This window comes from Chrysoperla carnea, chromosome 3 (assembly GCF_905475395.1).
Source record: "Chrysoperla carnea chromosome 3, inChrCarn1.1, whole genome shotgun sequence".
Classification (NCBI taxonomy): Eukaryota; Metazoa; Arthropoda; class Insecta; order Neuroptera; family Chrysopidae; genus Chrysoperla; species Chrysoperla carnea.
In genome coordinates this window covers 12,130,837-12,158,095 of record NC_058339.1, presented here as the reverse complement: position 1 = coordinate 12,158,095, position 27,259 = coordinate 12,130,837, and the positions used below count along the sequence as shown (strand labels likewise).

Below are 27,259 nucleotides of genomic sequence, written 5' to 3'. Positions count from 1 at the left end.
ATGGACTTTGATCTTAAAATAATTTTACACGTGTCAGCTATTCTCAAGAATATGTTGAAATTGATTTGACCTTGAAAAATATGATATCATCATCCTGCTACAAGTTCAAACTTGTTTGAACATGTTCAAACTTGTTTGAACATGTTTAAACTTGTCTGAATTCCAAGAAAAAATAATTAGTTTGAATTACGATTATAAAAATATCAAATTACAACTTTTTTAGTGGTGGGGGTAATGCTATAAAAAGTGATGTACGTAGCTGTTGAAGTATCTCTTTTGAAATTCACCTTTGCTTCAGTTAGTTTTTCCGCATATATTTTTTACGTTATTTTTATTATTATTATTATTATTATTATTATTATTATTATTATTATTATTATTATTATTATTATTATTATTATTATTATTTTGTTTTTGGTATATTTATTATTCTAAACTTAGTCTATATATTTTATACAAAAAACAAATATTACTCAGTTGTAAGTTAACTTTAGTGTTGAACGTTCGGTAACGTATATTTTGCTTAGTATTTGAAAATATAACGGTAAGTGTAAAATTTTTTAAATATTATTGTGAAACTTAAATATAATTTTTTGAAAGATGGACACCTACGAACGAAATGTTATGCAGACGCTAAACGTGGTACCTCAAGGTGGTAGCACTGATATGATGAAGAAAGTGGAGAGAGCGTTGAGGCTCATCAAGACGGTGGAGGAAGCTGAGCGATGGATGATACTTAATAAGCAGAACATCCGCTTATTCAAAAAGATGTTGATGTTAAAGAAAGAAAATCCTCTGCGTCTTGAAGCTAATATTGGACTTTGTAAATCATACCAGCGGCAACTTCACCGACTGCGATTAGATTTAGTTAAACAAGGTGGTGGAGTCACCAAAAAACAAAATCGACATCTAATCTGGGAGACAATTGAAACCCACCATCAGGGCAGGGTGAAGACTGGTATGATTACAAATTTGGATTATAAAGATCCAAATATATTTTTCAACCGGGCATTTCCAATGTTTAGAAGACACGTTCGGCGTGAGCTAGTGAAGCATCCCCTCAAGGTAAGTAAAATTTAAGATTTATAATTTAAATAGTCTAATGAGATCTTGAATTTTCTTTCAGGTGTATATTATGTTCACGGGTAATTTTATTAAGCCCACCACCAAAGAGGAGGATTTGAAAACTTTTATAACGTCGGCCAAGGAAATGTATCTGACAACGGACATGCAGGAGTGGTACAATGATCATGTCAAAAACTATTTGCTGAAAAAATTGGAAGAATTCCAGGAACGCGATAGCGGTTGGGCTCTTGACATGATCATAAATATTCGAGTCCACATGAATAAGTACTCTCCGATCACAGCTGGAACATTTTGTGAACTACCACCAGTTATCAGAAATAAATTGGCTGTGATTAATGTCCAGAATGATGACCAACATTGCTTTTTATGGTCGATAATGTCAGCACTGTACCCGGTTGAAAAGCATCCTCAACGCTTGAATAAGTACCCGCACTATAAATATCATTTAAAATTTGATGGATTAAAGTTTCCCATGTCTCTGGATCAAATTAATAAATTTGAAAAGATGAACCCGCAGCTATCGATTAACGTGTACGGCTACAAAGATACGTTTATACATGGTTTGGAAATTTTCCCTGTACGCGTTAGTTCGAACACTGTGGGGAAGAAAATTCATCTATTGGCTGTGGAGAATGGGAACAGTCACCACTTTTGCTGGATAAAAAATTTAGCAAAGTTGAGTCGATCGGGTGTAACAAAACACCGCCGCCAAATTTATTTATGTGATCGATGTCTCAACTATTTTGCTACAGAAGGCAAACTCCAACAGCATTCAGTAAATTGTGGTGAAAAAGAAGCGGTGCGGGTACGAATGCCTGAAACTGATGACGAGCGGTTCGTTGAGTTCAAAGATTTCAACAGCAAGGAACGTGTTGAGTATATGGTGTACGCTGACTTTGAGGCGTTATTGGTACCACAACATCATGAAGACATGGAAATGGATCATGGGTCTTATACAAAAAATATTCAAAAACATGTACCCTACAGTGTAGGTTACTATGTTCATTGTACCCATGATCCCAACCAATCGTTTTATAAGGCATACCGTGGTGCTGATTGTGTCAAGTGGTTTGTTCATGAACTGGAACAAGTAGCGTACTCATTAGAGCAAAAAATAAAACACGTTAAACCAATGTATCCGCTCACCGTCGAACAAGAACTGGATTTTATGTCAGCAGAGAAGTGTCACATTTGTGGTAAAGATTTCGTATCCAATTCCATACGTGTTCGCGACCATTCACATCGCACAGGTAATGCAGGTTATTTATTATTTTTTAATTTCATCTAATTTTATATTAATCTATTTTAGGTATCTACCGTGGAGCAGCACACCAATTTTGTAATCTGCATTATCAAGATTCAAGGGTGATACCTGTTGTGATGCACAACTTAAGTGGATACGATTCGCATTTTATTATTGAAGCTCTGCTGACGGAAATCGACGGTCAAGTTGATGTGTTGCCCATCAACAAAGAAAAGTACATCAGTTTCACAAAGCACGTCTCGGACATTCAATTAAGATTCATTGATTCCTTCCGATTTCTCGCAGACAAGTTGGAAAATCTGGCCTCATATTTAGATAATGATAAAAAATCCATTTTACATAAAGAGGTAAATGATAAAAAATAATTAATTTTTAATACAGGGTTGTAATTTGTTTTTTAATTTTTTATAGGTCAGTAATGATGAACAATTTCAATTGCTAACGAGAAAAGGTGTATTTCCATATGAATACATGAGTAGCTGGGGACGTCTCCAAGAGACAAAATTACCACCAAAGGAGGCGTTCTACAGTGTGTTAACAGATGAACACATAACGGATGAGGATTATAACCATGCGATACAGGTATGGAACACATTCAATTTACATACACTAGGTGATTATTCAGACCTGTATATGAAAACTGATGTGTTACTACTTGCGGATATTTTTGAAAATTTCCGTAACACTTGTATTCATAGCTATAATCTCGATCCTAGTCACTATTACACACTTCCTGGCTATACGTGGAGCGCCATGTTGAAATACACCAATATCAAATTGGAATTGTTCACGGATATTGATGACTTGTTGTTTATCGAGAAAGGAATCAGAGGCGGTGTAAGTCAATGTTCTAATCGCTATGCTAAGGCAAACAATAAGTACATGGAAGAGGGGTATGATAAAACTCAAGAAGATGTCTACCTTATGTATTATGATGTGGTGAACCTATATGGTGCAGCAATGTGTGGATACCTACCAACAGGAAATTTTAAGTGGGTCGACACACCAAACATCGAGGATGTTGCAGATGATTCACCAGTCGGGTACATTTTAGAAGTAGACCTTGAAATACCCCAACATCTACATGATAACTTTAGCGATTTACCACCATGTCCGGAGACAACGAAACCACATGGATCAAAACAAAAATATCTTCTGTCAACCCTTTACAATAAGACCAACTATGTCGTGCACTACAGGAATTTAAAACTGTATACACAACTCGGTGTTAAGGTAACAAAATACCACCGTGTGTTACAATTCGATCAATCTGCATGGTTGAAACCATATATTGATTTCAATACCGAGATGCGCAAGAACGCCTCAAATGAGTTTGAAAAAGCATTATTCAAACTCATGATTAATGCCATCTTCGGTAAAACCATGGAGAATGTGAGGAAACATCGGGTTGTGTACATACGAAAAAATTGGGATGGAAAACATGGTGTGAAGAAATTAATTGCCAATCCCAATTTTCACAGTATGATGGTGCTCGACAATGACGTCAGTATTGTTGAAATGAAAAAATCACAGATACGTTTCAACAAACCCATCTACATAGGCTTCACAATTTTAGACATATCGAAAACGTTTGTGTATGACTTCCACTACAACTACATGTACCAACGGTACAACCCCACAAATGTCAGGTTATTATACACAGACACCGATAGTCTAATTTATAGCGTGAAAAATACTGACGTCTATGAGGTCATGAAACAGGATATTAATCGTTTTGATACGGCTGACTATGCACCCGACAACATCTATGGTATGCCACTACGTAATAAGAAAGTCAAGGGTTTAATGTCCGATGAAAATAATGGTGATGTTATGCTAGAATTTGTCGGATTACGTAGCAAAATGTATGCTATTCGGGTGCAAAATAAAAAAGAGACTAAACGATCCAAGGGTCTCAAGAAGTCAGCTATCCGAAAACTTACTTTTGAGGACTATAAGCGGTGTTTGCTTGAGAACCGTAACTTTTACCATGTTCAGCAAAGCATCCAATCCAAGCGACACCGCTTACATACCATCAAACAGCAGAAAGTGGGCTTATCACCATTTGACCAAAAACGATACATTACTCACAATTCATGTGAAACAAAACCATGGGGCCACTATAGCATTATTTGTTGAGTGTAAGTATTTTATATTTTTTGTTTTTAATATTTAGCTAATTTTTGCTGTTGTTTCAGAAATGTGTCCTGCTGTTGTGATGATCCTCAAAGTGGTTCGGTATTGTGATAGGTGTACAAACAATTGATAGAGTAGTGCGCATGAACAATTGATAGAGTAGTGGTGGGGGTGTAAAAAAAAAACTGATAGTTAGGTAGAATTATTGTAGAAAACAATTTAGTGTTAGTTTAAACATACAAAATGCAAGACTTTGGTAATCATAATAGTGATAACAACTGTATTGTTAATATGATTAAAGATAATTGTAGTTTAAGTACTTTAAACAATGTGTTAACAAAGTATTTTAAAACATTGGTTAATATGGCAATTAAATGTGGTCGACCGGAAACTTTAAACTACCTTATTGATAAGGTAGAACAAATGGACTTAGAAGTGAAATTTTCCCCATCATCAGGCGATGAAGACAAACAAATTTGGAACTGGATTTTAAAAAATATCCACTCTGGACAAAAAGATGGAATTGTAGGACTATCCATTTTTGAACAATCTTACTACAGTGTATTTACATCAGACGAGTTATCCGACTATGTTCAAGTGAAAGAAATAATTGAAAATTATCTTATGAAGAAAGATGATGATGATGATGACAATGGACACTTTTCAGAATAATAATTATAATGTATTTTCGATAATTTATAAATATATATTTTTTAAATATTATTATAATACAACTCTGTTTTTATACTTTTCAGAATAATAATTATAATGTATTTTCGATAATTTATAAATATATATTTTTTAAATATTATTATAATAAAACTCTGTTTTTATATGTTAGAGATAAAATTTTACAATAAAAATAATATTTTTACAATGTGATATTTTTTATTTTTTTTTATAAATCACAAGTATGTTCACAAAAGCGGTCCACTATGACAAATTTTTGTTTGTTACAAGTATGTTCGCAAAAACGTTCCACTATAAAAGGAGACTTTTTTGTCAATATATGAATTGTGTAAAGAGTCGTACCCTAACCGGACTTTAACTTTGGATCCACGTTTAGCTAAGACCTTTTCCATTAAATAAATGTTCGGATCGTGAACTTTTTGTAATTCTTCGGCATAGAAACCACCCATTACTTGAGGAAAACAAATATAATTAAATAACAAGTTTATAATAACTTTATCAAAAATTAAAAAGCCGGAGTAAAATCGGCGAAAGTCGGAGCAAAATCGACGAAAACTGGAGTAAAACCGGAGTAAAATCGGCGAAAGTCGGAGTAAAACCGGTGTAAAATCGGCGAAAGTCGGAGCAAAATCGGTGAAAACTGGAGTAAAACCGGAGTAAAATCGGCGAAAGTCGGAGCAAAATCGGTGAAAACCGGAGTAAAACCAGAGTAAAATCGGTGAAAGCCGGAGTAAAATCGGCGAAAGTCGGAGCAAAATCGGTGAAAACCAGAGTAAAACCGGAGTAAAATCGGCGAAAGTCGGAGTAAAATCGGTGAAAACCTGTTTAATACTGATCTGTATCTGTTTAATACTGGTCTGTAGCTGTTTAATACTGTTTTTGACCTGTTTAATACTGGTCTGTATCTGTTTAATACTGGTTTTGACCTGTTTAATACTGGTTTGAACCTGTTTAATACTGGTTTTAACCTGTTTAATACTGGTCTGTATCTGTTTAATACTGGTCTGTATCTGTTTAATACTGGTCTGTATCTGTTTAATACTGGTTTTGACCTGTTTAATACTGGTCTGTATCTGTTTAATACTGGTTTTAACCTGTTTAATACTGGTTTTAACCTGTTTAATACTGGTCTGTATCTGTTTAATACTGGTTTTAACCTGTTTAATACTGGTCTGTATCTGTTTAATACTGGTTTTGACCTGTTTAATACTGGTCTGTATCTGTTTAATACTGGTTTTGACCTGTTTAATACTGGTCTGTTTAGAAAGAGGTTTTCAAATCTTACAAGCATCATCAATCAACCCATATAATATGCTCTTTATATGGAATATAATAAATCAACTTGTACTATAGATTAGATAAAAAAATTTTATTTAAAAAATTATAATTTTATATTAAAACAAAATACATAATCATCTAATTTTTAAATATTATTTATACTTAAAGTGTCAAATTACAATATTTTTCAAGGTTAGAATACATAGATGTCCACAAATCGTAATATTAAAACTGTGATTGCAAAATAATATTGAATGTCACATCAGTTAAAATATTTAATTATTTCCTATGATGGCTTTAAGTTATCAAAGCTTGCAGTTTATACTTTTTATATACCGTACAGTGTGTAACACTATTTTTGGATACATCATGGTTGATAATTCCTGTTTCATATTTATATGATCTTTTAGGTAGGGTGTCACACATAAAAACACTACAAAAATACGGAATTTTAAATTGTTTAGCATACGCACGTAGCTCCGTATCGTAAAGTGCTCTACGTGGTAGCGTTTCAATTAGTTTTTTGCTAAATATAATCCCATGCCTTTGTTGTACGGTCTTAAATACAAGCCTTTACCCATTGCTATAGCTTCCATTGTTTTGTTGTGTCTTTGACTCTCATTAAGTTGATCACGAGCACTTTTATAATTTGTAACGGCTTTAGCAATACCCGACGCTCCACCAGCCAAAGCGCCTAAAGCAGAGAGTCCTGCGAATATTGGAATTAATGGAAGTACACCACCAGACTTTGGAACTGGTATTACACGTGTGGGTGCTTTAATACGTTGACCTCGCACGGCTGCTTTTGCTATTTTTACAGCTGCTTTTAAGTCTGTTGGTTGTGATTTTTTCAATGCATTTCGTGCCTTTCGCACTGATGCTGTAAAGTTTATAGTTTTCTTTGTCTTTTTCGTCTTTTTCTTTTTTAATCCCATACCAAGGGAAGTTTTTGTATTCATGGCGCCTGTAACGAATAAAGCGGATGCTTTTTCACCAATTGTTGAATCAGATGCTTTGGCACGTTTGCAAGCGGCTTCAGCTAATTGTTTATCTGCTAGATGACGCTCCTTTAAGTCTTTACTTTTTGAATATGCTATATCATGTACCATACAAGCCTGATCCAATGCGTTTTTTTGGTTTATCACCACGCGCTAATCGTTCTGCTAGCTTAGTTCCAGGTCCACAATATTGATAAGTTGGTATGTGTAACTCAAACGGTAATTTATTTATAAGTGTGTTAACAATACCTCTTCCTTTGTGTTGTTGCTTCTGATGTGACATACTACTAAATGATTTAAACAATTAAGTTCACATATATTTAAATGTTTATAAAATGGGTTGTATTGAAATTTTAGTCTTAGTTACATTAAAAATGCGTTTTCATAAACAACAACCCGCTCTGAGTGTTGAAAATTTAATACCAGAAAATACAGACACACAAACATATCATGGTCCTCTATTTTCAGATTCACTACGAACAATAATATGTGGCCCTAGTGGTTGTGGTAAAACCAATGTTATGTTGAATTTAATTTATGATGAAAACGGTTTACGCTTTGAAAACATTTATGTGTACAGTAAATCTGTTTACCAACCGAAATATCAATTACTAGAAGAGACTTTAAAATTAGTGGAAGGGGTTGGCTATTTTTCCACTTAGTGATACTAGTGAAATTCCTAGTCTGAATGAAGCTCGAGAAAAAAGTCTTTTCATTTTTGATGATGTGAGCTGTCATTCACAACAGAGAAGTAGAGAATACTTTAGTATGGATCGTCATCGAAAAATTGATTGTTTCTACCTATGTCAGAGCTACGCACGTGTTCTAAAGCATAACATAAGGGGCAATGTTAATTGCTTGGTGCTATTCAAAACGGATGAAATGAATCTAAAACACATATTCTACAATCATGTTGGCTCTGATATGAATTTTCAAAAATTTCATGATTTATATCGACATTGTTGGAGTTCACCAAATGGATTTGTTGTAATAATGAAAAATTTCTCTATGAATGCAGGTCGTTATAGGAATGGATTTGATGAATTTATTGAACTGTAGTGTCACCAATACTTTGTGTGTTTTTTCAGATTCATAATAATAATTTTTTTCTGTAAATTTTTTTTTAAAATGTAAATTTTAATCATTAATAAATAAAAAAAAATATTTATAAGATTTTTATTAAATAAAACCTTTATTCTAATCTCATAACACGTGTAAAATTATTTTAAGATCTAATGCGATTCAAACAAGTTTAAACATGTTCAAACAAGTTTGAACATGTATTTTTATTCAAACAAGTTTGAACTTGTAACAGGATGATGATATCATATTTTTCAAGGTCAAATCTATTTCAACATATTTTTGAAAATAGCTGACACATGTAAAATTATTTTAAGATCAAAGTCCATTCAAACAAGTTTGAACATGTATTTTTATTATGTAAATTTCAAGTGTCATATTACATTGCTTAATCATAAAAAATATTAATATCCGGTCACGTGTTTTGATACATGTAAAATTATTTCAAACAAGTTTGAACTTGTTACAAGATGATGATATCATATTTTTCAAGGTCAAATCTATTTCAACATATTCTTGAAAATTGCTGACTCATAATATTCTTTTCTTGGAATTCAGATTTGCAAATTATTATCTAACACGTTCAAGTGTCATATTACATTGCTTAATCATAAAAAAATATTAGCATCCGGTCACGTGTAAAATTATTTTAAGTCGATTAAAACAAGTTTGAACTTGTAACAGGATGATGATATCATATTTTTCAAGGTTAGATGTTATCTATTTCAACATAAAAAAAAAATAAACATCCGGTCACGTGTCTTGAATTTTATCATGTATATTTAAAGTGTCAAATTACAATATTTTTCAAGGTTAGATGTTATCTATTTCAACATATTCTTGAGAATTCTCTTTCTCCTGTCCCGTTAGATTTGGATATGAACCAGATATGAACTGAGAAATCAGAGTATTAAAGCAGATATAAAAACAATTTTATTAAAAAAATTGAAAAAATCAGAGTATTAAAGCAGTTATCAAATCAATTTTGTTAAAAACTTATAAAATCGGAGTAGTTTTTAACAAAAACTTATAAAATCGGAGTAGTTACCAGAAATATTCACCATTCACGAGGTGAAACTTACAAACCCAAGAACATATTTATTGAAGGATTACAACAACGAAGATATAAAGGGTGGTTTCTATGTTGAAGAATTACAAAAAGTTCACGATCCAAACATTTATTTAGTGGAAAAGGTCTTAGCTAAACATGGATCTAACGTTAAAGTCAGGTGGTTAGGGTTCGACTCTTTACATGATTCATATATTGATAAAAAAAGTCTCCTTTTATAGTGGAAAGTTTTTGTGAACATACTTGTAACAAAAAAATTTTGTCATAGTGGACCGCTTTTGTGAACATATTTGTGTTTTAAAAAAGGAAATGTATTTTTTAATATGAATATATATTAGACTAGGTTCATGAAATTTTATTGAAGCAATTTTTAACTAACACAAAACAATATAAAAATATTGTTGTAATACAAATGTTTTTTGATTCATGTTTATTACTCAAAATTACTTGATGGTGCGAATATAATTATCACAAACAAGGTGTATTTATAACCTGAAAATAAGGTGGTGAGGTCATTTCATAGATAAAACAAAACAATGATTAATTAAATTATAGGTGTTTTTTATTGTAAATACAAACACATTTTAAAAAAAACTTATCATAGACAATTATATTCATGTTTTTATTTCTATATACAATCATGATCATCACTATTTCTTCCACAATCACATCTGTCTATTTCATTACAATTTGTAACACATATCCATGGCTCGAACCATTTCGGTATATTTCCACCATCCATTTGTTGGTATAGCATTCTACAGAGAATTTCAGGATCTATTTGTTGATACCATAAAAACATTCTCTCATCATGTCTAGCACTATCACCAATCCATTGTTTTCGACGGATATCGTATGTACCCCAATTTTTTCTCAAGTTACTTCCATGGATAAGATCATCACAACATTCATTTAGTAATATTTCAAACTGATTGAAATCTCTTTTAAAGTAGTTGAACTTTTTCGCATAATTTACAAATAAGATTGCATCCAAACAATTTCTTACTATAAATGCAGCAATATGAAAGCAATCATCAACTTCTAAATAAGAATACCGTAATGTGTCGATTAACTTTGTAGGTATACTCCAACGACATGCCTCCATAAGTTGATAAAATTCCATCTATAAAAATATTTGGCTACAATTTTCTAAACAGATCTTATCAAACAATACTCACATTAAAATATTCTGGGTAAATCATCTCCGAATTTTGAAACAGATCAATATGATTTTGTAGCGACATTGTACCCCATAATTGTAATGAATTAAAATAAACACCATTTTTTACAAAAATATCCATAATTTATTTAGTATTATTTTTTTTTTTTTTAAATATCAAAAACATAAACTTTACAATTTTTTTATAACAATAACAATAATATATATATATATATCTTGCAGTAATAAAATTCAATATAGGAATGATTTGTTAAAAAAAATTTTGATGTTCTTGAACATAGTCATCATCACTATCACCATCGTCTTCGAATAGGCGCAGTCTCAGTTGGTGACTTCTTCCAATTTTCTCCTCCACCCTCAAATACCCCGGTTTTGTGTTAAATAATTTAATCATGTTGTCCGTCAACACTGCAAACCTAGATGGTAGAAAAACCCCCTCGTTTTCTGTACCATCTAGGCTTATATCCAGTAAAACTTTTATTGATGGCCCATGTATCGTTAGAATCCGCTCCATTTTTAGTATTTTTAATTTTTTTTTCAGTGGCAAGTCGTCCATTTTTATGCATGGTCGCACTAAACAACTATCTAATAATTTTAATTCTGCTCTATTCATTTTGATTAATATTATGAATATTTAATGAAAACTGATATTACCGTAATGTCGAGCGCCTTTTTTATATGATTACCACCACTCCAAAAATCCCCCCACCAACAGAAATTATTATCTAATCTCATAACACGTGTAAAATTATTTGAAGATCTAATGCGATTCAAACAAGTTTAAACATGTTCAAACAAGTTTGAACATGTATTTTTATTCAAACAAGTTTGAACTTGTAACAGGATGATGATATCATATTTTTCAAGGTCAAATCTTGTAATTTGATATTTTTATAATCGTAATTCAAACTAATTATTTTTTCTTGGAATTCAGACAAGTTTAAACAAGTTCAAACAAGTTTAAACATGTATTTTTATTATGTAAATTTCAAGTGTCATATTATATTGCTGATTCAATAAAAAAAATATTAACATCCGGTCACGTATCTTGAATTTTATCATGTCTACTTAAAGTGTCAAATTACAATATTTTTCAAGGTTAGATGATATCTATTTCAACATATTCTTGAAAATTGCAGACTCATAATACTCTTTTCTTGGAATTCAGATTTGCAAATTATTATCTAACACGTTCAAGTGTCATATTACATTGCTTAATCATAAAAAAAAAAAATTAACATTCGGTCACGTGTTTTGACACATGTAAAATTATTTCAAACAAGTTTGAACTTGTAACAAGATGATGATATCATATTTTTCAAGGTCAAATTAACATATTCTTGAAAATTGCTGACACGTGTAAAATTATTTTAAGATCAAAGTCCATTCAAACAAGTTTGAACATGTATTTTTATTATGTAAATTTCAAGTGTCATATTACATTGCTTAATCATAAAAAAATATTAATATCCGGTCACGTGTTTTGACACATGTAAAATTATTTCAAACAAGTTTGAACTTGTTACAAGATGATGATATCATATTTTTCAAGGTCAAATTAACATATTCTTGAAAATTGCTGACACGTGTAAAATTATTTTAAGATCAAAGTCCATTCAAACAAGTTTGAACATGTATTTTTATTATGTAAATTTCAAGTGTCATATTACATTGCTTAATCATAAAAAAATATTAACATCCGGTCACGTATCTTGAATTTTATCATGTATATTTAAAGTGTCAAATTACAATATTTTTCAAGGTCAAATTAACATATTCTTGAAAATTGCTGACTAATGTCAACGTCCCGCCCCCCGTTCACCCCCCGTCAAGCACCACTATTGGTCAAAGCCAATGACGTCACCTGGTAATTTCCCGTTTATGCTTAGGCAGCCATTCCTTCCCCCACCACACCTCCCGACGCCATCTTGATTTTTACAGCGCTACTATTGGTCAAAGCCAATGACGTCATCAATGCTTAGGCAGCCATTATTCCCCAACACCACACCTCCCGACGCCATCTTGATTTACTATTGAAAGTGGGCTCGATTATCTCATCTAACGTCCAATTCCCGCCCCCTTTAAGCCCCACTTCCAAGAAACACACTCCTGTCAACCACGCCCATCACTATTGGTCAAGCCCCGTTTATGTCATTCCTCACCCCCACCACACCTCCCAACGCCATCTTGATTTACTATTGGTCAATGACGTCATCTATCCCCTCCAACTTCCGAGGTTTCCAACATTCACCTAGGTTTGCCCTTTTTTGAAAAGTGTACCATTCTTTTGGGCTGAAACATACATGACTCTTCTACTGATGGATGGACGGACAACCGGAAATGGACTAATTAGGTGATTCTATGAACACCTATACCAAAATTTTTTTCGTAGCATCAATATTTTTAAGCGTTACAAACTTGGGACGAAACTTAATATACTATGTATATTTCACATATACTTGGTATAAAAACAAGTATTCAAAGACTAATTCATTTCATATTTAGTGGGCTATCATAGACAAAAGAAGCAAACCCACCTATACACAAATACGCCTTGAATTTATTATGGACTTTCCATAATAAACAGTATTCAATAAACAATAAACAGTAACAATAAAGCCAATATTATAACTTCAAAAAAAAAAAAAAAAACTCTATACATCCGTAAAGAAATTCAATATTTTTGCGTCAACAACAGTATTTTTATATAAGTAGTTAGAGAAAGTGAATATGAACAGTAAATAAAAGATTCAATTAATATTACTCGTTACTTACTTAGACAGATATATTATTTATTATAATATTGACAAATAATTAGGTCAGTCAGCAGTCCTTAAGTATTCAAAAAATATCTTAAATGGTTTGTCGTGGGCTTTTATTTTTGATACGTTTTACAGTTTAAGGATGCCTTTTAGGTCCGTCATTTCAGCTGCGATGTCAGTTTTTCGCCAGCTATCACTTTTATAGTTAATTCCAAGATCAGGATTCCACATTCTCGCAATCTATTAGAGCTAGGTTAATTTTGAGCACAAATTTGAAAATTATGACCCAAATTTTGTAGGATTACATACTTGGTTTATCAAAATTGGATAAAATTTGGATGTGATAGAGTAAAATTAAATTTTTTGGATTCTAATGACGTCATACTGTTAAAAATTTGGTTTTTTGATAACACAGGCAAATTTGATTCGATCTGATAATTGGATACTTGGAATTTTGTTTAAAATCTACTAATTTTGGGTCATTCTTTTCAGCTGTGATGCCAATTTTTCGCTAGCTATCAATTATGTGCTTAATTCCGTGACCAGGATTCCACTTTCTTGAAACTTATTAGAGCTAGGTTAATTTTGATCACTAATTTGAAAATTATGACCCAAATTTAGTAAGATTACATACTTAGTTTATCAAAATTGGATAAAATTTGGATGTGATAGAGCAAAATTAAATTTTTTGGATTTTGATGACGTCATAAAGTTAAAAAATTAGATTTTTTGATAACACTGGCAAATTGGATTCGATCTGATTGGAGTTTTTTTCAAAAGCCACTTATTTTGGGTCATTTAGGTCAAAATTATGACCCAAATTTAGTAGGATTACATAATTGGTTTATCAAAATTTCCAAAATGGTACTTTTTGTGGTACAGTTTAATGAACAGGGAATATATTAATAATAACTACAATTTTAATACAATTTTGTTTGTATTACTCTGTATTCATTACTTTATTTACTATCAACAAAATTTTGATTTCGAAGATTAATCATTTCCTTTGCAAAATTCCCCAATATCATTTAGGAGAGTTATGAGTTCCTTAAAAATATTTTGCTCGCAAACGTTGAAAGAAATCAATATTTTAATTTGATACTCTCTCATTTGAATAAATTTAAAAAAATTTATCAATTAAATGTACAGACTCTTTAACGCAAAATGGTCCGATTATGGCGACTCTTCGCCATTTTGCCTATAGTCTTATATTAAACACTTTCAGTTAACGAATTTTCATCAAAATTCTTCTTAGGCAACTTCTTAGATCTAGTATACCGTATACTTGTCTTGTTTTAGTTATTAATATTTTTTTAATTTATTTCAGTGTCGTTGGTAATGTTTTCCGGTGGTATTCACTTATATGGAATGGCTCCCACTTTACCAATACTTCAAGAAGATGGATACTATTCAATACCACCATTAACAGATGATCAAATTCAATTAATACCAATGGCATTCACCATTGGTTCATTACCTGGCGTTAGCCTTGGTTCATTATTAAGTGATAATTTTGGTCGTAAATTCACGGTATTTGTTGCACTTATACCTTGTATAATATCACATGGACTTTTATACTTTGCAAGCCATGTTTATATGATATATTTTGCACAATTTTTACGATGTGTTAGTTTTGAAATGTCTTTAGTGACGATATCAACGTATGTTAGTGAAATATCATCACCGAATGTTCGTGGTACATTAAATGTATTTGTAATGTTGGCAATAGTTTTTGGATCATTATTTATTTACGTTGTGGCACCAATTTTAACAATTGATTTAACGGTTTTAATATGTTTTACATTAACAATTGGTGAAATATTCTTATTATTTTTTGTTATTGAATCACCATATTTTTATATAATGAAAAATAAAGCTATAAACGCTCGAAAATCACTGGAGATATTACGTCAAACAAAAAATGTTGATGATGAAGTTACAAAATTAGAGAATGCATGGATAATTGAACAAAAAAATCAAGCATCAGTCTTTGATATCTTATTTAAAAATCAATATCGTAAACCATTTTTAATTTGTTTAATGTTATTTGGTATTTGCCAATTTAGTGGTTTACCAATTTTAACATCATATTGTCCAACATTATTGGAACAAGTTAAAAATCCACCAATTACTCCATATTTTGGTGGAATTTTAATTACAATATCATCAATTACATCTGTTTTATTTAGTGGTCTATTAATTGATTATTTAGGTAGAAGACCTTTAATGATCATATCATCAGGAGGTTGTAGTTTAGCCACGGGTATTTTAGGTATATACTATTATTTGGTTTATATAGATTATACAAATTTACATCATTTGTCAATGATACCAACATTAGGTTTAATTTTGTTACAAGTTTTACATAGTATTGGATTACATTCGTTACCGTGCGTTATGACATCTGAGTTAATGGCAACAAATGTTAAAACAAAAAGTATAGCTTTATTATTGGTCGGTGCTAGTGTTATGTCGATTGGTATTTTAGTATTTTATTCAATGTTTCCAATGTATGTAACATTTTGGTTTTTTTCGAGTTGTTCTATCGTTGGCATTCTGTTTGGTATTTTTTTAATACCAGAAACTAAAAATCAAAGCTTAATTGAAATACAAAATCAATTGTGTGAGCAAAAATCTTAAATGTGATAATATCTTTATGGGCAATAAATGCTTCGTAAAGCATGGTATAAGGGCTGGGATCAAATATGGCTGTGTATATTTATTATCTTATATTTTATCAATAATATCCACTCAAAAATAGTGGGTAAGTAAGGGCCTGGATTAGTGAGAAACCTCTATAACTGGAACTCAAGCAGAGGTCCCAACACTTTGGCACTGAATTACCTCTGTTAGTGGGACGATGCAAACCTCTATATCTGAGATTGATTTGTAGTACCAACGCATGAATGGAAATTATGACAATCGACTAAATATTGTGTAAGTTTTGACCCATTTTTCGGGCTAATTTTGGCTATAATATAAAATTATAACTTGTAAATATATCAATAAATAAAAATGTATAATGCGTATTTTTGTTATTTATTTCATTCAATAACTAATTTTTTTTTAGAACTAATTTTCACTTTTGGAATTGCTAAAATCTCATATTTTAGTCATAATTGACATAATATTTGCCCAAGAGAAATCGTAGTTTAGTAGGTAAACATTTATATGTTGGATCAGATTTAAATAAAGTTATAATTTTGTAACTAGGAATGTAAATAGTGCAATTAATATACTTTGATGTTTCATTCAGTCATTTTTCAAATAAATGAAGCGAGAGCATAAATATTGAAGCTTTTTGAAAAAAAGAGAGTGTCTCGGCTCCAATTACCCAGTACGGATAAAAGCAACAAATCGTGCACAACCGCACGGCTAAGGTTTTATGCCGTTTCTTAAAACTTATCAATTAATTTTCTCCAACCTTCTTTTAGTAATATTACCTACTCAGTAAACAGCATTCCACTGTGTACATGAGGCAAAATGCAACAAGGAAATCTTTATTGGACGAAAACTCGTAAAATTGATATTTGATCCAAATTAATTGATTGTTATGATTTGTTTTGAAACCTTCTATAATAGGTTTTTTATATTCTATTATTTCTCTTGCATTTTACCTACATTGAAAAATTGTACAAACCATGAAAACAAATTATTAAATATCCTTGAAGTGTAGCGTCTTGTGGTTTTATTTTATGCACGATTTAATTTCATACAGATGCATTGAATTTTATTGATCATTACAAAAAGGGATTTTTAATTCTTATGTTCAACTTTATTCATGAATTATTATGATACAAAAATTAGAGAAATATAGTTTCCGCAAAACTTCTATAATAGTGTCCCATTTTTGAAGGCTAGAACTAAAAACTTCAGAACCGAATCAACTCTTCTGTAGGTTGTCGAAAATTTTATAGTCCTCCGAGTCTATAAAATTTTCAGTCTATTTACCCGACTAAGATTATAAATAATAGAGATAGACTTCCTGGAGGTTTAAGAACCTTTTTTTTTAATTTCTTAAATACTAATATTTTACGAAATATTGACGGAAAACGTAATATCTTTTTTTCTTCATTTTTAATTGTTTATAAGCTTTGTAATTTTGTATATGCTGAAAAACACTTCTGGCACATTTTTCCAGGCATCATTTCGAATCCAACGAACTACCACACGTATTTTTACGATCATTATTTCTAAATTTCAGCACTTTTCGACTAGACTACTTATTAAGTAGTTTTGATGGTGATCAATTGGACTTTTTAAATGAATAGTTGTTTATTAAGATATTTTTTGAAATGTTAAAAAATTTTCCAATATATATCAATTTCATACAATTATTTTAATACAATAAACAATTTGATTTATTGAATACACATCAATATCGTATATAAATATGGAGTCTTCCATACGTCTACAATAATTTTGATATTACAGCCGATGCCGTTTTAGCAATGGAATTGAGATTAGGTATATTCAATAGAAATGTTTTAATCTCCAAGAGGATGCCTTTCGGAGGATATGTTTATATTAGTATAATTAATACAATATCAAAAAGGTACCTCGATCTCACAGCAGTAAGTGGCCTAAAAGTTAAAAAAAAAAAGTCAAAAATTCGTGCATTAACGTATAATGGCATATCTGAGCCCGATCTAAGCGGGACCGAACCGGACAAATGCCCCAGAGCCGCAAAAATAAAAGAAGGTAAAAGTGGGAAAGTCAGGCGCTTCCACGGAGTCTTCATTTTTTTTATCTTGGAGAGAAAAATCATTAAAATTACCATGCTTTGCAACCCGATAATGAATTTTTTTTTTTGCAGCTTTAAATAATTTGGCTGATCAATAATAATGTGTAAAAGATATTAAAATATAAATGAAAGCATTTAACATTTACCTATAGAACTCACCATAGAAAACGTTTAGAAAAAATCTTGGGCGTCGCTAAAGGGGGGCAGATAGAGGCAACTGCCCCCCTTTAAATATTCACAAAAATGGTTCAAAACATCCACTTTAAAAAAAGTAAAATTCTAATGAAGTCAAAATTTCAGTTATCGGGTGGGTTTAGTATGAAATTACCTACAAAAAGCAACTAAATTTTTTCCCTAATTTTAACCCCCACGGGGAAATTATTTACTCAAAAATGTTTCAAACAAAAGTAGTTTTTATGAAACAATTTTTACATTTACACTTTTGTTCTTCTTTTTGCGGTTTACAAGACCCAATAGACCCATATTGCTCAATTACGAACTCAAGCTAACTTTTTGGGCCCTAAACACGATATTAAAAAGAATTTAGTTCGATATCTCTTTTCGTTTTTGAGTTATCGTATTAACGGCCAACGAAAATGGACTAATTAGCTTAATTTTATGAATACCAGTATCAAATTTTGATTTGTATAAATATTTCTAAACGTTACAAACTTGGGACTAAACATACTATACTCGGACTTTTCATATATAGGGTATACAAAATACATCCTTTTTAACAGCAACTTACGTAGGAAAAGGGCCGCCATACGAAAACACAAAAAAAGTCCACGGATCTCACCACTTTAAATCCGGAATACAGTATCTGCGACTCCCCAAAATTTTACATTAAATCCACGTCTGTTTTCATGTAATTTCCATTGAAATTAAAATAAATTTCCATCGACTGGCGACGCTCGATTGGCAAAAGCGGTCTATAAAAATATATTATTAATATTTTAATGATTAAAGACAGTTTTTTTAAGACATTGTTATATATTATATTTAATAAAAAAAGATAAATATGTGTAATTCTGTTCTCAGACCTTGATAATTATTCATTAAGTTTGAAACGTAAAATTAAAAACTAAAATTACATGTTTTAAGATGGGTATGTTACCTGTTGTGTAGGTCAAATCTTGTTTATTGGTAATAAATTCAATCGGAAAATTTTTCTTTTATTTGTATTTATGGATTCAGTTTATAAAAGTTTACTTATCCTCAACATCACAAAAAGGTGACTAAGGTAAGTAAAATATTTTGTTTTTATTTGTTCAAGAAAAAACTATCACTATTACCGAAAATTTAAATTAGTAGATGCAGAAATAGCACTTAATTAAGGACGTTCATTCAGCAACTTATTTTGATATGTGTGTTCATGGGGAAACAAAAGTTTAAATAATTAGTAACCAAAAAAAGTTTAAATAATTAGTAACCAGTAAAAGTTTTAAAGTATAGTTATCGATATTATTTTTGAGAAATGTCGATTTATAATTGCCATGATGTTAAACGAAATTAACTCGATAACAGCATTTTTTTTCTTTAAATTATTCAATATCATTATTATCATAATTATTTTTATTTATCTATTAAAAAATGTCATGAATGTACGCCTTTAAGCTTTATATAGTTTAAATTATTTTTTAAATCGATCATCATTTAGTTTTAAATAGTCTTTTAACGAATTAATTTCGTATTTCTTACTCGTAAATTTAAAAATTGCAGTTTATAATTATTTTATTTTACAACCGTGCATAAGTTTGTGCTTGTGCTTGTTTATTCGTCGTCACTTTAGTTCGATATTAAGAGAGAAATCGAAATAATCAATAATTTCGAAATACTTTCTTTTTATTTATAGGCAATTTTATTACAAATATGATATAAAAATTACATACTGAACAAAATTAAATCATAATATTATTTCTCTAGTCTGATTTCCCTTGGCGGTAAATTTTTTGACCGTGAGTCTATTTTTTTGTCAATTACCAGATCTTAAACACAAAAGGATTTTGCGTGGACAGAAAAAACAGGCCAAAGAAATAATACATAATATTAATTATATAATTTATTGTAGATGAATAATAACACTCAACATATTCTGTCCAAACCTACAGAATTGCGTTGTTCATACACTGAGTTGGCTAACGTGGATGAACACAATGAAAATAAGAAATCTTTGGATAATTTATCATCAAACTTAGAAAATACAAAAAATTCAAGAAATGTCCGAAGGGCACATAAAATTCAATATGGCCTTGCGGTTTTATGTAAGTATGAAATGAAATAATTTAATTTTCAGGTTTTCAGAAAATAATTTAATTACAAGTTGCCTCTCAACCACTTTACTTTTCCAATTAAATTTCCTTCGCTTTGCGAGTTGTGTAATGAAAAAAGAATGGCGAAAAATTTGTTGAAAATGTTGGAAAAAACTCGGCAGTGACTATCTTTTACCATAACTGACTATCTTTTTTTTTGTAGCAACCATGGCAATGGTATCAGGTGGAATGCATTTGGGATGGATTGGACCAACATTACACAAATTATTTTCTGATAATCCCCCAATACAAATAACTAGCAACGAAGGTTCATGGATGGCCAGTATGAATGCTTTTGGTGGTATATTTGGTCCGATTTTTGGATCAATATCAGCCGATCATTTTGGCCGTCAAAAAGCTTTGATATTTTTAACCGTACCATACATAATCACATGGATATTAATATATTTTGCCCAAAACGTCTACATGTTATGCGTAGCACAATTAATTAGCGGTTTTGGTGCAGCTGCAGCATTTACCGTATTACCCATGTATATTGGTGAAATCACATCACCAAATATCCGTGGAAAATGTGGAACATTAATAAGTATACAATATAATGTTGGCATCTTAATTGAAAGTATAATTGTACCATATTTTTCAATAAAAGCCAACGCAATTATTGTATTATCTCTGCCAGTATTTTTATTTATCGTATTTCGATGGATACCAGAAACACCGTACTATTATTTAATGCGAAATCAACCAGAGAATGCAGCAAAATCTTTACGAATATTAACACAAAATGAAAATGTTGAAAAACAACTTGAAACAATAAAAACATTTATTGATGAAGAACGAAAAACGAAAACAAATTTCTTTACAATTTTCAAATATCAACATAATCGTTTAGCACTATTAATTGCAATTGGTGTGATTACAATTCAAGAATTATCGGGAATCAATCCAATTGTATCGTATGCTCAAGTTGTGTTCGAACAAACTGGTGCATCGTTAGATGCAAATGTTAGTGGTATTATTTTATGTACAGCAGGATTAGTTTTTCGTGCTTCGTGTAGCTTTTTAGTAGATTCATGGGGTAGACGCCCCCTGTTAATACTGTCATCTTTGACTTGTGCATTACCACTGTCAATGATTGGAGCATTCTTTTCTATGCAATACATGCAATACGAATATGAACATTATTTTCGCTTAATGCCAATCATTGCTTTGGTACTTTATAAATTAACATCTGGCATCGGTTTAGGCCCATTGCCACCAGTAGTTTTAAGTGAAATGTTCGCAACAAATGTTAAAGGTTATGCATCGTGTATTGTATGCACCTATGATTTTATTGTAAATTTTATGCTAACTAAATCATTTCAATTGATTTGTGATAGTTTTGGTGTACATGTAACTTTTTATTTTTTTGCGATTGGTTGTTTATGCGGTGGTTTGTTTGTGTATTTAATTGTACCTGAGACTAAAGAGAGAACTTTAGAAGAAATACAATGTAATTTGAAGAAAAGAGGAAAAATTTGTATATAAATAAATGTGGTATGTATATTTGTTGGTTACATGAATATTCGTAAAAGCTTGAGGCGCTCAGTATAAAACATCAAGCTTTTACGAATAGTCCTGTATGAATATCTCCTACAACATTATTTCCTACTTTTTAGTACAAAAGAAGATTGAATCCTTTAAAAAGTATTTTTTTTAATTTAAATTGTTTATTGTAAATTTCTATTTAATGCAACAATCGTACGATTAATTAAATTTTATGATTAAATAGTTAAATAAAATCGTAAAATAAAATTAGAAATATGTAATATATTATTTATTTCGTTTGAATTCATTTTATAATAATTGCTTTCAAATGTTTCAAACATTTTTTTAATTTCTAGATTAGCATAGTTTTTTTTTAAATAACTTTTTGGCATTAAATCAAAAATTCCAAAACACATTGGTGAATATGATCCTTAGTTATTGGACCAATAACTCTCCAATTAAGTAAATTTTTATATTCTACAACCTTTCTACGAAAATATTGCGTTTACTTCCTTAAACAAGTGAAATTTTCAAACTTTAATAATCCCCTGACAAAAATGAGGTTTTTTGCTTGTACTCTCTCCAAACTGAACCAATTTTCTTTAAGCATAGCTAAGAACATTCTCCATTAAATTACCTTTCATTAAAAAATAATTCAAAGTCAGTTCATTTGTTTAAGAATACGATGCCACAAGCAGACACGCAAGCAGACAGGCAGACCGACAGAAACACATAAAGGTCAAACTAAAATCATCCCTTTTTTTGCGCCGGGGGCTAAAAATAAATCCTATAAAATAGCATCAACTTTTGAAAAGTTATAATTGCATTCATATAACTTCGAAGATTTTTTTTCCAATTCACATAAATAAATTTTCTTTTTCCATAACTAAGCTCACACCTTATAGCTTTTAATCAAAGTACAATCAAAGATTAATTTTAAATTTTCATCGAAATCGGTGCTATAGATCAAAGTTTACTAGAGTATAAATGGTACTAATTATAATAATAAAATGGATATTGTTTAATATATAAATGTAGGCAACCATTTAAGCTTTATATGCATAACAGGTTGCTAGACTATTATTACTTTAAGGATGAATTTTTGTTGACTTCGTGCTGAGACATAGTTATTGAAATAAATAACACGATACTCGAAAGTCGAAATAAAATTGTATAGTAAGAAACTTTATTTAAAAAGTTAGCTAGCTACTGACGATGATTGACGGTTGTATGTTTTTTAATTATATTTTTTAAATAAAATTTCTTAATATACAATTTTATTTCGAGTATTATGGTATTTATTTCAATAACTACTATTACTTTATTTTACTTTTATTTATTACTTTGATTTATGAAAAAAAGTTGTTGGCGTACTTTTAGTTAAGTTTTTCGATCACTTACGATCGCTACCTTACTTTGCACACCCTCCTAAGCAGCTGACGGTCGGTTCACTTATGTCGTAGAAGATTAATTATCGATATCAATATCAGCTGGCTTACTGAGGCTTTTTAATTTTTAGCTCTCAGACTATTATGTATAATACATATTACATACCCTAGTACCCTACACCTACAGTAGACTTGTGCTGCTACAATGTGATATGATATAACAATATAATCATTATAAAACAGTTATTATACTTAGTTAGCTTGTGTTTGTTTGTATTTAAAGTAAACAATGTATGTACCTTACACAAAGCATCCACCACATCGCTTCACATACCTATTCTATGTTCACTATCTTATTTTAAATTTGTTCATCATTTTAATGGCTACAAAAAAGCCAAATCTGTCGACAAAAGTGATTTCATGCTGGTAATACCTTAACCTATCGCGTCTCTTGCAATTTCCAGAAAATTTCAGTGATCAAGGAGTGTTCTAATAATTTCTATATCTTAAATGCAAGTTTTCACGCAATAAGTTTACCATTTATGTAGCAATATTGCCTATATTTAAAAAAATAATATTATTTCTTGAAAAATATAAGCCAATCCTATATATTATATTATAAATGCGGAAGTGAGTTTGTTTGTTTGTTTATTACGCTTTCACGCATAACTTTCTTAATAGTTTTGAATGAAATTCTACAATAATATTGCTCATACACCAGAATAACATAGGTGAATAGACCCATCGTAAAAATCTAGTTATGTTTTATATATCTCTTCTTTTAAACTTCTTTACATGTTCGATCTAACGCCTGTTTTAATGATAAATTTAAAATTTATTTCATAACTATTCATTTAGTAACCAGTCTTAATACGAACTGACGATTTCATCCTTTAATTTTGAGGTCTTCGTGTATATCATAAATATGAATACATAAGGTAAATGTACCATATTACAGGATGATTAAGCATAACGCCTAAAATTATTGACAGTTAGTTTTAACCATTTTCCCACGCCTAAGTCTATAATTTATACTTAAATTCCGTGATGAAATTTGGCTTTGATCCTAATAAAATTATCTTAACATAAGTAATCATTGAAAACTAATTTAAATAACAAAATAAAAGTCAAATTTACATTTAATCTCTTTACACTGTGATACTCCCGGAATTACGTACATAAGCAAAAACCCTACTCGTTATTCCATGAATTAGAACCATATTCAATATTCCTGATAAAAAAACAAGTATTTTAGAATTAATTATACAAATTAAAAAAAAATATATCACGTAATTACCTCAACAAAGTCTATGGTATTCACTGCTTCTATTGGTATAAAATATTTTAATACTAATTACGGTATACTCTCGTAATAAGGTTCACTATTACCAGATGTAAGAACATAATTACAGGAATCGCAAAAACGATTTTATTTAGAGGCTGTTTTATTGTTTAAAATTAAAAATTTATTTAGTGTTTCTTATTTTTTTATTGAAATAAAAAAAACTCTTGCATTTATGTACTATCCCGTAAGAATGTACTTCTACCTTATATGAATATTAAAGGTATACTTCAAATAAGTTGAAGAAGACGAATATATACTACCTTCTCTTGACTATAATTCTGGTTGCAATGTTGGGTTGTTACTTAACATTGTACATTGTCATCCTAATCATTAACAGCAAACAAAACCCTTGACAGAGAGAAACTCTTGAAAATATTTCAACAATAACGTCGTAATAATTATAATTCTCGAGAAAAATGTGAAAACTTAAATTAGTTATTTTAAAGTGTACATTTACTTTCAAATAATGACATATTCTACTCTTTACGGGCATCAACTAAAACTTAAAATATCAATATAAGTTTCAAACTATTTAATTTTTGTAAATACACTAAAAAATTGAAAATATTTCAAAATAACTTTGTAAATAACGCACACAATTTCCAATAAAATTTGTTTGGAGAGGAAACGTAAATATGCCCAACGACACCAAAATCATCAAGTTTTAATAAATAGAACGCAATATATGCAAAAAAGTTATTTTCTCAGATGGCGGAGAAAGGGTTAATTTCGGAGATATGCAACATCAGATTTAAGGTCTCCAAAATCGAATGAATGAATGAATAATAAAGTTCGTCTCGAAAACGTTTAGGTCAGTCCGTAACTGCGCTGGATTATAAAACTCCAAGTGTAAAAAAAATCTAATCTTGATCTTTCCTTCATTAGCAAAGCTAATAATAATTGATCATAAAATGTCATCATTGGTAATTAAAAGACAACTGACAGTTAAAGACATTAAATTCTATCGACCTTGACGGATGAATACTTAAATCAATATCATACGAAAATAAAATTTTATACGATGATCTCAGACCATGCGTTTCAGTTTCGAAATAAAAGATTAGACAGCAGCCTATCGACTCCCACCAATTAACAAATAAAATATATAAAAAATTAAAAATATTTTTTAATTATCTACTCGACTCATATATTATTCGCAACACATTCTGTTTGATTAAATATTATCTTATTAAAAGTTTATTATTATCTGAAATACTAATAAAAATCTGGCGTGAGCGCCACAAAACCTCCGTATACCTGCATATGAAAGAATAGTATTTGGATACGAAGAATCGAATATACATTCAGTAAAAAAAACCTATTTTCGCGACCTTTGACTTTGAAAAATTTTTTTTTACACATGATTTTTCAATGTATTTTTCATAGGTTATTTCTTGCATCCAAATATAAATAATCTCGGCGAAAAAACTTCGAGTGTTTTGTTGCCTTATTTCTCTGGGATTCTGGGTAACAGCTCTAACGTTTAGCGCTGGTTTGTAACACCAGAGGTTGCGGATTCGATCTCTAATGGAGTCGACTCCATTGGAGATCTATACTTGTAAGATCTATAGACGTCTATACGTGTCTTCATATTAAATATTGATGTCAAAGGTTTTAAAAATGTTTGTTATTAAGTCTGTACACATAATTGGGTATAATCGTTAGTCAAAAATAAATTATAAAATTTGAAAAAAGTTAAAATTTATGTAAAAATATACTTAAATATTCTTTTTTATTTCGAGTCATAAAAGCACTTTTTCGGGCTAATCTAAATCGGGCAACCCGTGCTGTGATGTCATATCGGTATGGGCCATAGACCATAAGTTAGTTCAGTGTAGACAGCTGGGTATAATATATCCATAGATAATAAGTATGTATTTTTATTATAATCAGATGTCTATGAATATATCTGTCAAACTTATCTGTTTTATTTCGTATAAAGATACCGATATTACGTCACCAAATTGGATGCCCGCGTTTTTGACAGTTTAAAAAAGGTTTAAAACTTAATTTAAGTTTTTGGCAAGTAAGCGTGTGTATTTTTCCGAAATAAATTGTTTGTGGCTTTTTATTAACAAAATCAACATTTTGAAGTACTTTTTCAAATATAGTAGAATACCATATTCATGCGTTTAATACGCAACAATTCACGACAAAAAAACTATAATACGTATATTAACTAAACAGGGACTTGAATTTAAATATCTCTTCATCATTTAATAAATGAGCAAATAAAAAAATAAAAACTTTATATAGTAAATAAATATTTGTTTTATAATATTTTTTCAATTAAAAATATTCACAATCCATTTACAATAAATCCACAAAATAAAAATTAAAAAAAACTGAATATTGTTCGCGCAATCGCCTCATATTATAAATTGTATGCGCGATTTTAAATGGAAACAATAATAAATATATGAAACGATTTAGTTGGAG

At 30.3% G+C, this 27,259-nt stretch overlaps 3 protein-coding genes across 3 annotated transcripts; 2 read left to right on the top strand and 1 right to left on the bottom strand.

Moving 5' to 3' along the window:
* The first annotated feature begins 1,591 nt into the window (after positions 1-1,591).
* On the top strand, positions 1,592-6,868 carry LOC123295856. Its single transcript, XM_044877318.1, has 4 exons — positions 1,592-2,336; positions 2,396-2,697; positions 2,762-3,507; positions 6,865-6,868. The coding sequence occupies exons 1-4, from the start codon at positions 1,592-1,594 to the stop codon at positions 6,866-6,868; spliced, it is 1,797 nt and encodes a 598-aa protein (XP_044733253.1).
* Positions 6,869-10,229: 3,361 nt separating this feature from the next.
* Positions 10,230-10,845, bottom strand: LOC123295855. Its single transcript, XM_044877317.1, has 2 exons — positions 10,780-10,845; positions 10,230-10,724 (listed from the first exon to the last, which is right to left on the bottom strand). The coding sequence occupies exons 1-2, from the start codon at positions 10,843-10,845 to the stop codon at positions 10,230-10,232; spliced, it is 561 nt and encodes a 186-aa protein (XP_044733252.1).
* Positions 10,846-12,635: 1,790 nt separating this feature from the next.
* LOC123295854 (facilitated trehalose transporter Tret1-like) lies at positions 12,636-22,087 on the top strand. Its single transcript, XM_044877316.1, has 5 exons — positions 12,636-12,648; positions 14,871-15,261; positions 15,610-16,030; positions 20,359-20,551; positions 20,763-22,087. The coding sequence occupies exons 1-5, from the start codon at positions 12,636-12,638 to the stop codon at positions 22,085-22,087; spliced, it is 2,343 nt and encodes a 780-aa protein (XP_044733251.1).
* Positions 22,088-27,259: the final 5,172 nt, after the last annotated feature.

What these genes read in the sequence shown, in the direction of transcription:
- LOC123295856 (XM_044877318.1), top strand. Translation starts at nt 1,592, where the DNA reads ATGAACCCGCAGCTATCGATTAACGTGTACGGCTACAAAGATACGTTT. An exon ending in CGACCATTCACATCGCACAG is followed by an intron (nt 2,337 to 2,395) that starts GTAATGCAGGTT and finishes AATCTATTTTAG; the next exon opens with GTATCTACCGTGGAGCAGCA. An exon ending in AATCCATTTTACATAAAGAG is followed by an intron (nt 2,698 to 2,761) that starts GTAAATGATAAA and finishes AATTTTTTATAG; the next exon opens with GTCAGTAATGATGAACAATT.
- LOC123295855 (XM_044877317.1), bottom strand. Translation starts at nt 10,845, where the DNA reads ATGTCGCTACAAAATCATATTGATCTGTTTCAAAATTCGGAGATGATT. An exon ending in TTTACCCAGAATATTTTAAT is followed by an intron (nt 10,725 to 10,779) that starts GTGAGTATTGTT and finishes ATATTTTTATAG; the next exon opens with ATGGAATTTTATCAACTTAT.
- LOC123295854 (XM_044877316.1), top strand. An exon ending in TTATGTCGATTGGTATTTTA is followed by an intron (nt 16,031 to 20,358) that starts GTATTTTATTCA and finishes AATTTATTGTAG; the next exon opens with ATGAATAATAACACTCAACA. An exon ending in ATATGGCCTTGCGGTTTTAT is followed by an intron (nt 20,552 to 20,762) that starts GTAAGTATGAAA and finishes TTTTTTTTGTAG; the next exon opens with CAACCATGGCAATGGTATCA.